Consider the following 14,758-nt stretch of genomic DNA (forward strand, 5'->3'; position numbering starts at 1 on the left):
ATGGAGGGAGGATGGGGATAACAGCAATCATGTTTATACCCACCTCATGGATATTCTGAGGATAAAATGAATTAATGCATTTCAGATGCTTCACACAGCGCTTTGTAATTTCTTAATAAATGCTGGTTCCTCTCAACTCTTCCACTATTAATAAAGACACAAGCTCAGAAGTTAACTGCTTAGAACTACCTATGGAACCGTCTGGCCCTGTGGAGTCTGATTCCAGTTCCCTCTGCGTGGGACCTCCGGAGGGGGTGGTGGTGCTGCAGGCCTGTTAGCACAAGGCCTTAAGTCTGAGGCTGAAAGTGCACAGAGGCAGTGGCAGTGAGGAGTCTTGGCCAGGGCTTAAGTCTTGGCTAACAGAATAACCTTGGACAAGACAATTAACCTCTGTGCCCTGGCTTCCTCACGTGGAACACGGGGATGTAATTATTAACCCTGGCCATCCTTCCGCACAGGATCGTTGAAAAGGATTAAAATAGGCATTAAGTACTTTAAAAGTAGGCCAGGCACGGTTGCTTATGCCTGTAATCTCAGCACTCTGGGAGGTTGAGATGGGAGGATTGCTCGAACCCAGGAGTTTGAGACCAGTCTGGGCAATGTAGGGAGACCATGTCTCTAGAAAAATTGTAAAATAAAACAGCCAGGTGTGGTAGCACATGCCTGTAGTCCCAGCTACTCAGGAGCTGAGGCCAGGAGGATTGCTTGAGCTCAGGAGTTTGAGGCCACAGTGAGCTATGATTTCATCACTGCACTCCAGCCTGGGCAACAGAGCAATGAGACCCCGTCTCTAAGAAACAGAAACAAGAAACAAAAAGGAAGACAAATGTTTGTGTGGTCGGGGTGAGGAGTAAGGGCTTAGGTTCCTGGGTGCCTCACACCTTCAAGGAGTGTGGACCCACAGGCCGTGACGGGGACACCTGGGGAGGATCCCAAACCTGCGGGGCTTGCTTGGGTTTGGCTGGCATCTTTGTTACGACAAGCCCCTGGAAGGAGCAGAATTGTGTTGTGTTTGTTTTGGTGGCAATGAAGGAGGAGGTGGGGAACCATTAACCTTGTTTGTAAGGACAGGGTTTCTGCCAGCCCCCACTGCACCTTTGTACAAATGAGAAACTGGTGCCTCCTCTGTGTGGACAGAGCCCAGTGCCAGGGCTCATGGCTTGGAAAATGAGGTGCAGGCTGGATTTCAGTCCTCACCTACCCTCTTGGCTGGGTAACATGTGCAGTGAACAACCTGAATAACCATACACAGATGTGCTATGTAAAGAACCCTGGGTGGTGGCAGCTTTAAAGGAGGAGAGAGAGAAACAAACAGGTAAAACCCAGGATGTTGGTGAGACACAGAGCCTGCCTTGAAGAGGTCTCAGGCAGGGAGAGGAATTGCAAGTCCAGAGGTTATTGGCACTCTTCCAGCCTCTGAAGACTCCTCTAATACTGAAATTCTAGTAATTTCTGAGGGCAGAGACAGTATAGTATGATGGTTAAGGGACCTGAACTCAGATCTCTGCTCTGTCCCTTGGGCAGAGCTGTGTCACCTCGGGCAAGTGACCAAAGCCGCATTTTCCTCAAGAGCAAAATGGGTAACATCATTAAAAAAAAAAAAGGCCTCAGCCCAGGCGGGAGGATCACTTCACCCCCAGTTCAAGACCAGCCTGAGTAACATAGTGAGACTCTGTCTCTACAAAAAATAAAAATAAAATAAATAAATAAATAAATAAATACATACATAAACAATTATCCAGGTGAACAGAATAACGTTGGACATTAGCGTGGTGCAAGGTGGTCCCTGCCCACAGTCCCAGCTACTTGGGAGGCTGAGGTGGGAGGATTGTTTGAGCCAGGGAGATTGAGGCTGCAGTAGGCTGTGATCGCACCACTGTTCTCCAGTCTAAGAGACAGAGTGGGACACTGCCTCAAAAGAGAAAAAAAGATAAAAAAGATTTAAATATAAAAAAGGACCTCCACACAGGGCCCTTAGGGTGAGATGGTGCATGGGCCTGGTGTGTAGTAAGCACTGGTTTAACGCCTCCTGGCATTGTTCCCACCTCAGCAGGAGGGAGGGCATGAGCTCGGCAGCCCTAACCTGCCCCACCATGTCCTGGCGCCCCAGCTCACCCTCGAGTGCAATGATGGCAAAGTCCTGGGCGGTCTGGGCCTTGCGGGTGGCGAAGCACTGGTAGGCGCCAGAATGGCTCTTCTGGGCCGAGGTGATGAGCAGCGTCTCGTTGCTGAGCCCGCGGATGGAGATGGCCTCGTCGGGCAGCACCAGCTCTGTGTTGCGATACCAGCGGATGGTGAACTCTGGGGAGCCCGTCAGGGCACAGGAGAGGATGACCGTGCTGCCAATGCCGGTCTTCAGCTTCTTTGGTGTCAGGGTCACATGAAGGGGATCTGGGCCGGGCCAGGGAGACGTGAGGGAGAACGGGGGGGAGGAAAGAACAAAAAAAGGGCTAACTGTCAGTGGAGTGCGGCTTGGGGTAGTCAGGGGTCACAAAAGGCCCAGGTTCTGCCTCCAGACCCCTTGTGTGGCCTGGGACTGGGGAATTCCTCACTCTAATCCTCAGTTTACTCATTTGTTAAATGGCAGGCTCAGATTGAGGGATCTCTTGGTACTTGTTGTTCTGATGGCCTGTGCTCCCCTGAAACGTGTCCCTGTGCCCGGTGATAGCGTGAGGCTCCCTCTGGCTCACTGAGGAGGGCGGAGACTTGACTGGCTCATTATCCTCCCTGCCACCCATCTCAGAAACCAGGGGGCACCCTTGGCCCAGCAGGCTGTCTCTCATACTTGCAGAGATAACCCATTGCTACGTGCTGCTGGTCTGATTTCCTCTAGATGGATCTGTGGACCCCCTGCTCGGCATTGCCCTGCATCACCCCACTGCAGGCCTGGAGCTCCCAACCTGGATCCACACGGCAGTACTGCCCTGCTTCCCCCTAGCTGTTCTCCATGCTGCAGCCGACCACTCGCTGCTCAGAACTTCCATGAGTCCAAACAATTCAGCATGGCATTTGAGGCCCTCAAGGCCCTGAGGGCCTGACTCTAGGGGTTCAAAGGGGTTCCGTTGTCACCAAAGCCATAGGTCTTTAGAGCACCAGCAACCTGTCTGTGATTTCTGCATACCCTGGGCTGCTACTGGCCCCAGGGCCTCACCTAGAGCATTCTTTGCCTAATTCTTACTCATTCTTCACATGGTATCACCTCTTCCAGGAAGCCTTCCTGGCATAACTCCCTCTCCCAGGTTGGGCTAAGTATCCCTCCTCTACCCTCCCCGTGTATAACTCACACCACACTGAGCACCTTGTCTCTTCATCACCTCTTTTGTGTCTGTCTCTCTCTCCCTCTGGACTGTGTGCCGCTTGAGAGCAGGGTGACATCTCTCAGCTTCATAGGCCTACCATGACCTGAGTCATTACTGATGGTCTAACTGGCTTAGCAAGCCATTTACAAGCTCCAAACTGACCTCTCCTTGATCTCTATGGGCTAGACGTTCTGTATGTGGGCTCAGGCTCCCTGTATAGCTTGGTACCCCAAGTGAGGAGGCCTGCAGGAGAGAGGAAGATTGCAAGCTCATGTGGGCTGGGTACAGCCAAAGCAGACATGACTGCATGCTTGGTTCTCCCTGCTCATTTCCCAGAGCCTCTGCCTACTGTCCAGGAAATGTCAGTGCACACTGAGGCAGGTGGCACCCTGCTCATCCCAGTCACCAGCTGGAGCTCCCAGTGCTCTGCCAGCCACTGTCTCCTCACTGCTCCTGCATGGGCTTGGCACAGGTTGGGTGGGGGCCTTCGTGGAGGAGTAGGGGCATATGGAAAGCATTGCTTTCTTCTCCATGAACCTGGCAGAGAGAGGCTGTAGAGAGGCTAGAAGATGGAGAAAAGTCACGTTGATTCCCCTTGAACCTTGGTGGTCCAAACAAGCCCACTGTGGGGAGGGGTAGGGGGCTGGGGATCAGAGAAGATGCATTCAGGGTCAGCGTGGGCATGCACACATTTGGAGGTGGTGACTTGTTGTACATCTGTGAGAGTGTACTTGGATATGGGCGTGTTACTGTGAAGGGATTGTGTAGCTGTGTATGTGTACGGGCACCGTATATCTATGCATGTGTACATGGGGAGGTGGGCAGGTGCATTTTCAACAGGTGTGCCTGTGTCTGTGTGTGTCTCCGCTTCCCTGCAAATACTGGTGCAGGAGCTGTGAACACTGCATTTACCTACAGGAAGGTTTGCTAATTTTCCAAGGATTTAAGGGTGTGTTGCCCTTGTGACCTATTTAGAGAGAGAGAGAGAGAAAGAGAGAGAGACAGAGAGAGCGTATGTGTAGAGCAGGAGGGTGGGAAGGAGGTGAAGGTAATATTGGAATAAACTTTTTTAGACCGTACTTGGGGCAGGAAGGGAGGTGCCGATCCTGATCCTCTGTCTGCTCTGCTGTCCAGGGCTGGTTTTTACGAGAGGAACCCCCAGGCCCCTGAAGCAGGGCTTTCAGCATTGTAACCGAAGCGTTTGTGCCGTGCACTGCCACTCCAGAGCGTGTCTTGGGGCTCTTTCTGTTCTTCCACCCTGACTGAATTTGTGTTGGGAGGGCACTTTTCTGGGCACGCTCCAAATCTCAAGACTCTCTTGACGGCGATGAAGGAGACTCAGCCCTTATCTGGGCTGGGGGAGTGAGACACTAGGCCCAGGAGTGGGCTCTGCTGTGGTTCTCTGGTCAGCCTGAGGGTCCGTAGCCCTGCTGCCCTATGTTCGCAATGGGTGGGAGGTGGGAGGAGAGTTTCTTTAGTCAACCAGGACGGGAGGTGGGATCACCTCCGGATGGTCTCCTTCCACTGCCCACATTTAATGACCCTCAAGATGCTGTCAGTAATGACAGCCTCATTCCTGTCCCATGAGGCATGGCATTTCCTCAAGGGTCTCCAGATCCCAGGCCCACTGCAACCTAGAGAGCAGGGAACTCAGAGTCAGACTCTTGGTGCTGGAGCTAGAAGGAACCTCTTCATTTCACAGATGGGAACCCTGAGACTGGGTCACACAGGAGTGGACAGAGGTGGGGTAGGGGGACGGGATGAGCTGGGCCTCACAAATCCTCATCCAGAGTGCTTTCCGGGGCATTCGCCCATCTGCTTCTACCCTCTCTGCCTACCTTGGGGGCTCCTCAGCAGAAGGGGTATGCTAAGGTCTTGGACCCCAGAAGGGGCAGGAGGAGGAGTAGGAAGGGACCAGGGTTGACATCCAGCTGGAAGGTCCTGGCAGAGATGATTTGCTTGTTTATGGCCAGTTTCTGATCTGATTAATCAGTGCCCCTATCAATGATTGTTAAACATCCTGAATGTCACCCTAGGATTGGGATGTATGTCCTCTCTAGTGGATTGACAGCTGCCTTGCTTCCCTTAGTTCAGATACTGCCTCCCTACAAGCCCAGAAGCCCTGCCCTCATGGCGAGCACATCACCATCACCCTCCTCATCCCACTGGAGCCTCACGACCTCTGGGAGGTAGGAAGGCTGGGACCACGTTCCCATTTTACAGACAAGGGCACTGAGATGATGGTCATGGTTATGTGGTTTGCCCAAAGTCAGTTGCTATCGGCTAATGCCAGAAACAAAAGGCAGGCCACCTGATTTCAAACCAAGGGCTTTTCCAGGACACCAGACTGCCTTCCCCAGTCAGCCAGTGTAATTCCCAGGGCCTGGTCAGAGACAGGTCCAGCTGTCCACACTCCTCCCCTGACCCCTGCAGTGCTCTCAAAGGTTACTGGGGCTGCAGAAGGGGCTTTCCCGACTCACCAATGACCGTGAGGATGCCTGTGGCCTCTGCCGAACCGAAGGTGTTGGTGACCTCACAAATGTAGGTGCCGCTGTCCTCGGTCCGCAAGTCGCTGATGGTCAGCCCCGTGATGCGCTTGGTCCAGCGGCTGTCAGCCGGGAGGGGCCGGCCGTCTTTGAGCCAGCGGATGGCGGGGATAGGGTAGCCCGAGGCGGTGCAGGGCAGCTCCACAGTGTGGCCGGCCCCCACTTCCTGGGAGTGGAAGCCATCCAGGATGGTGGGGATCGACTCGGCAGGGTCTGGAAGGCAGAGAGGGTCGGCAGCCCTGGCCAGCCCTGGGTGGGATGAAGCGGGGCTGGGGGACGGAAGGCAAGCACCCAGACAGGAGCCTGCTGCCCACTGGCGCCCATAGCAAGGAGTTTCCAGGGCGGCTCCAGAGGAACGTTTCAGGGAGGGTGCACTGTGTCTCCTGTGCTCAGGCCAGACTGAGCCCCAGACAACCTTGACCGGGATTCCCAGCAGGGGCTGGGAGGAGGCGAGAATATGATGGAGTTCGGGACTAGAGTGACAGACAGAGGGACAGATGGAAGAAGTGGGGAAGAGAGCAAGACATGCAGGGAGGGAGAGGGTATGCGTGAGAACTCCTTTCCCACGGAGAGTCCCTGGGTTCTTTTATTTTTGAGATGGCGTCTCAATCACTCCGTCGCCCAGGCTGGAGGGCAGTGGTGTGATCTTGGCTCACTGCAACCTCCACCTTCCAGGTTCAAGCAATTCTCCTGCCTCAGCCTCCCAAGTAGCTGGGCCTACAGGCACACACCACCACACCCAACTATTTTTTGTACTTTTAGTAGAGACAGGGTTTCACCATGTTGGCCGGGCTGGTCCCGAACTCCTCACCTCAGGTGATCCGCCTGCCTTGGCCTCCCAAAATGCTGGGATTACAGGCCTTAGCCACCACGCCCAGTTGTGTCCCTGTATTCTAGCCCAGGCTCTAGAGCAGTGATGTGTCATGATGTCTCAAGTTTGCAATTCATAGTAAGTATCTCTCTGGGCCTACTGGGAGATGGGAGGACGATCTATTTGTTCCTGCTCTGTCTTCTCCTGCCCGAACTCTGGAAAGACTCAAAAATGACCAGTTCATTTCTGCCAGAGCCTAAAAGGATTCAGAAGCCCCAGCAGTCACCCGTGACAATCCTATATTTTGCATTCCGAAACCAAGAGAAACCAGCAACTACGAGACCTGCAACCTGAAGCCGCAGAAAACCACAGCCCCTGCGGGCAGGATTCTGTGTGCAATGCCCAGGCATTTCTGAGTGGTGTCCTGTCAGCCCTCTCAGGCTCGTTCCCACCCTCCAAGGCCTCTCTGGGTTTCCTGCTCCTTGGGGGACCTCCTCCCGCTCTAAACCTCACCAGGATCCCCCTCACCTACACAACACACCTCCACTGCTTATCCTGAATGCCAAGGCCTTCTATGATCTGGGCCAACGAGTCGGCCTGGCCTGCCTACACTGTCCCCTGTCTCCACGGAACCCTGCAGTGGTGTGCTGGGTCACCTGGGTCACCTGGATGCCCAGCCAGCTTGCTCTGCTGGCCAGCTTCTACTCCTCTTTCACAGACCAGCTTAAATGTCACCTCTTCTGGATGCCTCCCCCAGACCACTCTCAATGACTCCCACAGATTTTTCTTTTCCTTTCATTTTATTTTCAAAGAACTCCCCGTTATTTTTATTTTTATTTATTTGTTTTTTGAGACAGAGTCTCGCTCTGTTGCCCAGGCTGGAGTGCAGTGGTGTGATCTTGGCTCACTGCAACCTCTGCTTCCCGGGTTCAAGCAATTCTCTGCCTCAGCCTCCCGAGTAACTGGGATTACAGGCGCCTGCCACCATGCCCAGCTAATTTTTGTATTTTAGTAGAGATGAAGTTTCACCATCTTGGCCAGGCTGGTCTTGAACTCCTGACCACCTGCCTCGGCCTCCCAAAGTGCTGAGATTACAGGCATGAGCCACCACTCCCAGCCCCAGAACTCCCCCTTATTTTAAAATAAATGTTTTATTAATAGGTCAGGCATAGTAACTCATGCCTGCAATCCCAGCACTTTGGGAGGCCAAGGTGGTAAGATCACTTGAACCCAGGAGTTGGAGACCAGCCTGGGCAACATAGTGAGATCCCATCTCTGCCAAAACACATACACACACACACACACACGACTATAGTGCCAGGTGTGGTGGCACAAGCCTGTGGTCCTGGCTACACAGGAGGCTGAGGTGGGAGGATCAACTGAGCCAGAGATGTGAGGCTGCAGTGAGCTATGATTGTGCTACTGTATCCCATCCTGGGCAACAGAGCAAGATCTTGTCTCAAAAATAATGATAATACTAATACTCATACTAATGAAAGCCTTAAAAGTGTTTTAACAGATAAAATAGATAATATATGCACTTGGTAAAACTTCAGAAAATATAGAAGAGCATGTCATAAAGGGAGTCTCCCCATCTCCCCACCCTCCTGCCCTCTGCCACCCCACGTGACTCTCCAGAGGTAGCCCCCATCGGCACTGCCCCTTCCAAGGGCAGTCAGCACCCGGAAGACTGTGAGCTCCTCAAGGCAGTGTTAAACCACTGCTGTATCTCCCCAGGCTGCTGAACCACAAATGTCTAGGGAGGATGAATGAGGAACTCGGGCATGGGCAGGCCAGTAGTCTGATTTTTCTGGATAGAAATCCACATTGCAGAACTGTATAGACTTGTGGAATTACAGAGCTGGCTTAGGGAGCTTGAAGCATGAAGAGATGAGGATGCTGAGACCAGAAATGTCCCTGCCTGGGATCACACCATGGAACTAAGATCAGAAGCCAGGGCCGGGCGCGGTCGCTCAAGCCTGTAATCCCAGCACTTTGGGAGGCTGAGACGGGTGGATCACGAGGTCAGGAGATCGAGACCATCCTGGCGAACACGGTGAAACCCCGTCTCTACTAAAAAACACACACAAAAAACTAGCCGGGCGAGGTGGCGGGTGCCTGTAGTCCCAGTTACTCGGAGGCTGAGGCAGAAGAACGGCGTAAACCCGGGAGGCGGAGCTTGCAGTGAGCCAAGGTCTGGCCACTGCATTCCAGCCTGGGCGACAGGGCGAGACTCCGTCTCAAAAAAAAAAAAAAAAAAAAAAAAAGATCAGAAGCCAGGTCTCCCCAAGCCTTGTTCAGTAAATGGTATCTGAGATGGAATAATCTAAAATCTTAAATTTTGCTTAAGAGTGGATAGTGGTCCCTTCACTAACGGGCACTTTCCTCTGCCCTCAGCAATTGCCCCGGAGAGGGGTTGGGGTGAGAATTCTCCTCTCTAGGGGAAAGATCTCTGTTCTCTTCCCACCTTCCAGCGCTCGTCAGGGGCTGCCTGCGGGCTACAGAAGGAGCCCAGGCTGGGAATCAGGCTCTCCAGAGGCTCTCTCTAACCCAGTGCCTGGGTCACTAAGAAGCCCTGTGACCTTGGGCAAGTTTTGTGATCTCCTAGAGCCCGAGTTTCCCCACCTGCCCTGCTAGAGGTGATAACATTGCCTCCAGACCTCACAAGGCCGTTGCAGGCAACCAGTGGCATAGGTGTGTGGAAGTGCCTTAGATGCTCAATCCGCCTGCAGATGCGTGGGACAATTACTATCTAGAGCCCACGCGCCCTGCCTGCCAGATTCTGTGGCCTCTTCTCCCACCCCCAACCCGGTGGGAATGGCTGGGATAAACAAACCTGGTGCCAGGGAAGAATTACTCAATGTGACACTTAATTGATGCAAAATACACAAATTCCGCGGCACACCGCAGAATTTACAAGCGGAGGGGCCATCAGGGTGGTGGAGGAAGGGGCGGGGGGAGGGAATTAATCACCGAGGCTCAGGCGTGAAATTAAATTCTGAGGGAAAGAAACCTCTTTCATTACTCCAGAGCAGAAGTAAAATGCTGCGGCGTGTACACGGCAACAGCCCGGGGGGACCAGGCGCTGCTAGCACTGAGGCAGGGCTGGGGGAGACAGATGGTCAGGCCTGAGAAACTGCTGGGGGTGCACTGGAGCTAAGCTGGGCTGACTGGGGGTCTGAGACGCCCTGGGGCGGCTGCTGGGAACCCCCTACGGCCAGCTGAATGGCACTGCTATTTAGGTGGTTAAGGCACCGCTAGGAGCATGGCTTCTGCACCTGGCTCTGTCCTTTGTGAGCTGGGGGATCTGATTCCAGTTCCTCAGCCTCTCTGACCGCTGGTTTCCTCCTTTATAACTGCAGATGACAATGCCCATCCCACTGAGTTGTTGTGGGGACGGAGTGAGTTAATACACCTGAAAGCACTTGGTAAGCTCTAAAAAAGCACCTAGACGTATGGAATGATTATGATTAGGTTGTATTTTGTGGAGGCACAGACTATTCTTGCAACTGCCTCTGCAACTTGGAAAATACAGAAAAATGAAAGTTGCCCTTCTTCCCCACCCCATGCTTGGGAAGGTAGTAGGAATAACAATATAGCAACAACAGAACAACCACTGACAATAATAGTAGCAGCTACTGTCTGTCCTCAGCTTCCTGTGTCAGGCACTAGCTAAACTTTTTATAGGCAGTATTAATTATAATTAATTAATAATTATAAATAGATAATAAATAATTATTCATTATTAAATAATCCACTGTCACCCAGGCTAGAGTGCAGTGGCACGATCTCATGATCTCAGTTCACTGCAACCTCTGCCTCCCTGGTTCAAGCGATTCTCTGCCTCCGCCTCCCGAGCAGCTGGGATTACAGGTATGTGCCATCACACTCGGCTAATGTTTGTATTTTTAGTAAAGATGGGGTTTTGCCATGTTGGCCAGGCTGGTCTTGAACTCCTGTCCTCAAGTGAGCCACCTGCTTTGGCTTCCCGAAGTGCTAGGATTACAGGCCTGAATCACCACGCCTGGCCTTTCTTAATAGGAGATACTCTGTTTCATTCTCACAGCAACCCAGTAGGAGTACATTTTGTTACTCCCGTTTTCCAGATCAGGCAGCTGAGGTTTGGAACATTATTTTATGCCAGGCTGCACAACTAGTGAGTGTTGAGGCGGAGATGGAAAGTCTGGCCTAATTCGTAACTGCTGTCTTAACAATACACCTCGTTAGCTCTCCCCACCCCCAGCAACTTTAGCACTGAGTGCTGAAGAGACCACACATGTGGTTCCTGTTCTCATGAACTGACCACCTCCAATGCACTGCCATGTCACCCGCAACAAGCCCCAGGAGCTCTTGGGGCCCTGGCCTCTAGAGACTGAAACGTCTCAGCAGACACTCGTGCCCTGCCTCTCTCCGGGGCCGGATCTCCACCCTCAGCTCTGGGGAGTGGATTCCAAGTGCAGTGGGGAGGGGCGGGTGAGCCTGAGGCAGGCTCTGGGCTTCCCAATGCCAACCCCCTAGGCATTGCTTGCTCCAGTATCAGTTGCATTTTTGCCGAGACAAGCAGCTTGCAGATCGCCTTGTCACATCCCATCACATCAGGGCCCCGTGTCACTGCATGGGCTCCCTCTCTGGAGCCCCCTCGCTCGCGTCCTTTGTCTCTGTGCACGTCTCTCCGTTCTGCCTTTCCCCTGCCCCATGCCAATCTCTCTTTGTGCCAGGGCCTCTCTCTTGTCTGTCTGGGTACCGTCCCATCTTCATGCCCTCTTTTCTGTTTGGGCTTTATCTGTGAGTCTCCTCCCCCTCGCCCTTCCCCCGGAAGCTGGTGGTGAAAGAGGAGGGGAAGAAGGGCTGGCATGGCCTCCAGTTCAAAGAATGTCTCTTTTTGAGGAACTCCTGCCTAGTGCCCCCACAAGCTAGAGGTCCAACCAGGAGACTAGAGGATGAAGGAGCCAAATATTCGCGGAGGAGAAGGGAGCAGGCCTGAAGGAAGGGGATTTCTGTATCTTTCCCACATTGCAGGATAGGCATGCAAATGAGATGCAAAACACCATACAAACAAGTCCCTGTCATTTTGAGGCGAGCCCTTTGGAAACTGGGCTGTGGATTCCAAAGTCAAGCTACAAAGATGGGGCTGCACGGAGCAGCCCCGTCCCCTACCCTTATGACAGCATGGTTTCCCTTGGCATTGATTAATGCCATAAATATTTACTTGGCACCTACTGTGTGTTAGGCACAGGGCCAGGCGCTAAAGACACAGGGGTGAATCGGGAGCCAGGTTGTTGCCCTCCCAGCTCCTGATCTCCTGGCCTTGCCCCACATGTGACAGATATGTGGAAGGGGTCCTGGAGACAGTCATCTGTGGATCAGGGCAGAGCTCATCACCAAACCACCAAACTCAGGGCAGAGCTCTGAGAGCTCTGAGGGCCAGAGGCAGATAGAATCAGAGCAGCCACCTAGACGGGTTCCTTTTCCAGAGGCCTAGAGAGGCTGCGAGATTTCATGAGTTTAATCCCAAAAGCCAGGTATTCTGACTTAGTGTTCATCCCCTTTTCAAAAACTCCAATCTGAAGACAGAGATTTTCAACTCACAACCCACAAACTGTTAGGAGGTTGTGAAATCCCTTTGGTGAGTTGTGGCTGGCATTTAGAGAAATCAGAATTAGATAGAATAGAATAGAAAATTTCAGGCGCTTGCAACAAGCATGGTAGAAAATGCCAGCGCGTATTGCGCAGGCCATGCTAAGAACGTCTGTCTGGGCATTGCAGTCAAAGGGTTTGGAAACTACTGTTCAGAAAGCCTTCCTCGAGGAGCGCCTCTCTGTGACTTCAGCATGGATACGGGCATTCAGCTGACCCCTTCTACGGGGTCCTGTAGGACCCTGAGGCCAGGGGTTCAGAGTCTGAATTCTGGCTGTGCCTCCCACTGGTTAAATAGCTCTGGCTAGTCACTTGGCTTCCCTAAGATTTGGTTTTCTCGTCTGTAAAAATAGGGGGAACAGCACTCACCTCACAGGGCTATGACGGTGCCTGACGGAAACAAATGAGGGAATCCCAGATACACAGGAGGATTCAATAAACAACAGCTTCTATCCCTCCCGAGAAGCTATAATCACCCCAGAACAAGAATCCTTTATTCCGTTTAGAAATATTTTGTTTATAAATTATGTTCTGCCTGCTTTCAAATGTTGCGAGGTGGCCTATGACGAAACATACATGTGTACTCATTGATCAGATAGAATTCTCCGGCTAGGTGCGGTGGCTCACACCTGTAATCCCAGCACTTTGGGAGGCCGAGGCGGGCAGCTCACCTGAGGTCAGGAGTTCAAGACTAGCCTAGCCAACATGGTGAAACCCTGTCTCTACTAACACAAAAAATTAGCCGGGCGTCGTGGCACACGCCTGTAATCCCAGCTACTCAGGAGGTTGAGGCAGAAGAATTGCTTGAACCCAGGAGGCAGAAGTTGCAGGAGGTGGAAGTTGCAGGAGGCAGAAGTTGCAGTTAGCCAAGATCACGCCATTGTACTCCAGCCTCAGCAACAAGAGAGAAACACTGTCTCAAAAAAAAAAAAAGAATGAAAAGATAGAATCCTCAAAAGCACCTAGAGGCACGGATATGCAACGCCCCCTCCCCGCCCCCCTGAAAAGCAACACTAATAGTTACTACGTTTGAGTATCCGATTTTATCTATGAGCTTCCTGACAGGAAAGGCAAAAAAAAAAAAAAAAAAAAAAAAAAAAAAAAAAAAGGGAAAAAGAGGGTGAGTTTCGTAGCCCTCATTATTTGAAAATGAAAACATAGCAAAGAGGTCTTCCTTGGTGGTTTCAGTACCTGATTTCTTTAATCTCTTCCTCTGATTTCCCTGAGTACACAGGGGGCTCCTCCATCTGTGGTGGGACACACCAAGTTCCAGGGATGGCCTGGTGTCCTCCCTTCCCAGCCCGCCCCGTTCTCCCCCGGCTCTCTCCCCTACCTGTCACAGAGAGACGTGCCCCATTGCTCTGCCGGGTCTCCCCGCTGTACTTGTGCTTGGTGATGCAGCGATAGGTAGAAAGGGCGTCCTCCTTCTGTACGTCAGAGATGTACAGCCCGCCATGGTAGGTAATAAAAAACCTGTTTTCTGGAGACACAATCAGGACATAGTTCGTTACTTCCCGGTTTGGTACAGCCTCAGAGGCAGGGTAGCCTCTCTGACAGAGGAGGATTTTCACACACAAACAAAATGACAAATAGAAACGATAGTAATTGTTCCTTTCAGTGTAGATGCTCCAGGGTTTAACAGAAAGAAGCTGGGCTTTAGAGTTAGGCTGAGATCTGGGTCCCAATCCACCTCTTCTACTTATGGGCTGTGTGACCTTGGGAAAGTTACTTAACCTCTCTGAGCCTTATCTATACAATAGAGTACAAATAATGGTGGGTGTACAGATTTAAGAAATGGGGCCAGGTGTGGTGGCTCGCACCTGTAATCCCAATGCTTTGGGAGGCTCAGGCAGGAGGATCACTTGAGACCAGGAGTTGGAGACTAGCCTGGGCAATATAGTGAGACCCTGTCTATAAAAAAAGAAAAAAATTAAACGATTAGCTGGGTTTGGTAGGGCATGTCTGTAGTCCCAGATACTCGGGAGGCTGAGGCAGGAGGATTGCCTGAGCCCAGGAGGTCAAGGCTGCAGTGAGCCGTGATCATGCCACCGTACTCCAGCCTGGGTGACAGAGTGAGACTCTTGTCTCTAAAAAGGTAAAAATAAAAAGAAGAATAAAGCGTTTGGTGCAGAATAAGCACTAAGTGAATATTAGTTCTCATCTTTCCTACCTCTTTGCAAGAGTTTGCAAAACTCATATTCCTTGCTTGTTGGCTTTTACAACTGTTTGAGATGCTAGCTCCATTTTACAAAGAAGGAAACTGAGGCTTGTAGTAAAGTAACTGGCCCAGGTCACACAGCCAGGAAGTGGACTGGAACTTCTGACTCCCAGTTGTCCCTCTGTATGGAATTACACATAAGCCTCCATCCCCTTCTCTCAATTTAAATCATTTATTCACTCAACAAACAATTATTGAGGCAAAGTTATACTAGCATGGGGACAAGGAGGGGCAGATACACGGTAAT

At 51.9% G+C, this 14,758-nt stretch overlaps 1 protein-coding gene across 1 annotated transcript in view; it reads right to left on the reverse strand.

Moving 5' to 3' along the window:
* LOC105476431 (DS cell adhesion molecule like 1) overlaps positions 1-14,758 on the reverse strand; it is a 365,099-nt gene that overhangs the window by 90,971 nt on the left and 259,370 nt on the right. The window contains exons 4-6 of the mRNA XM_011732389.2: positions 13,627-13,773; positions 5,780-6,058; positions 2,116-2,391 (exon numbers count right to left, since the gene is read on the reverse strand). Of these exons, the coding sequence (XP_011730691.2) occupies positions 2,116-2,391; positions 5,780-6,058; positions 13,627-13,773 (702 nt within the window). The remainder of the gene's footprint in view (positions 1-2,115; positions 2,392-5,779; positions 6,059-13,626; positions 13,774-14,758) is intronic.

This window comes from Macaca nemestrina, chromosome 12, assembly GCF_043159975.1.
Source record: "Macaca nemestrina isolate mMacNem1 chromosome 12, mMacNem.hap1, whole genome shotgun sequence".
Lineage (NCBI taxonomy): Eukaryota > Metazoa > Chordata > Mammalia > Primates > Cercopithecidae > Macaca > Macaca nemestrina.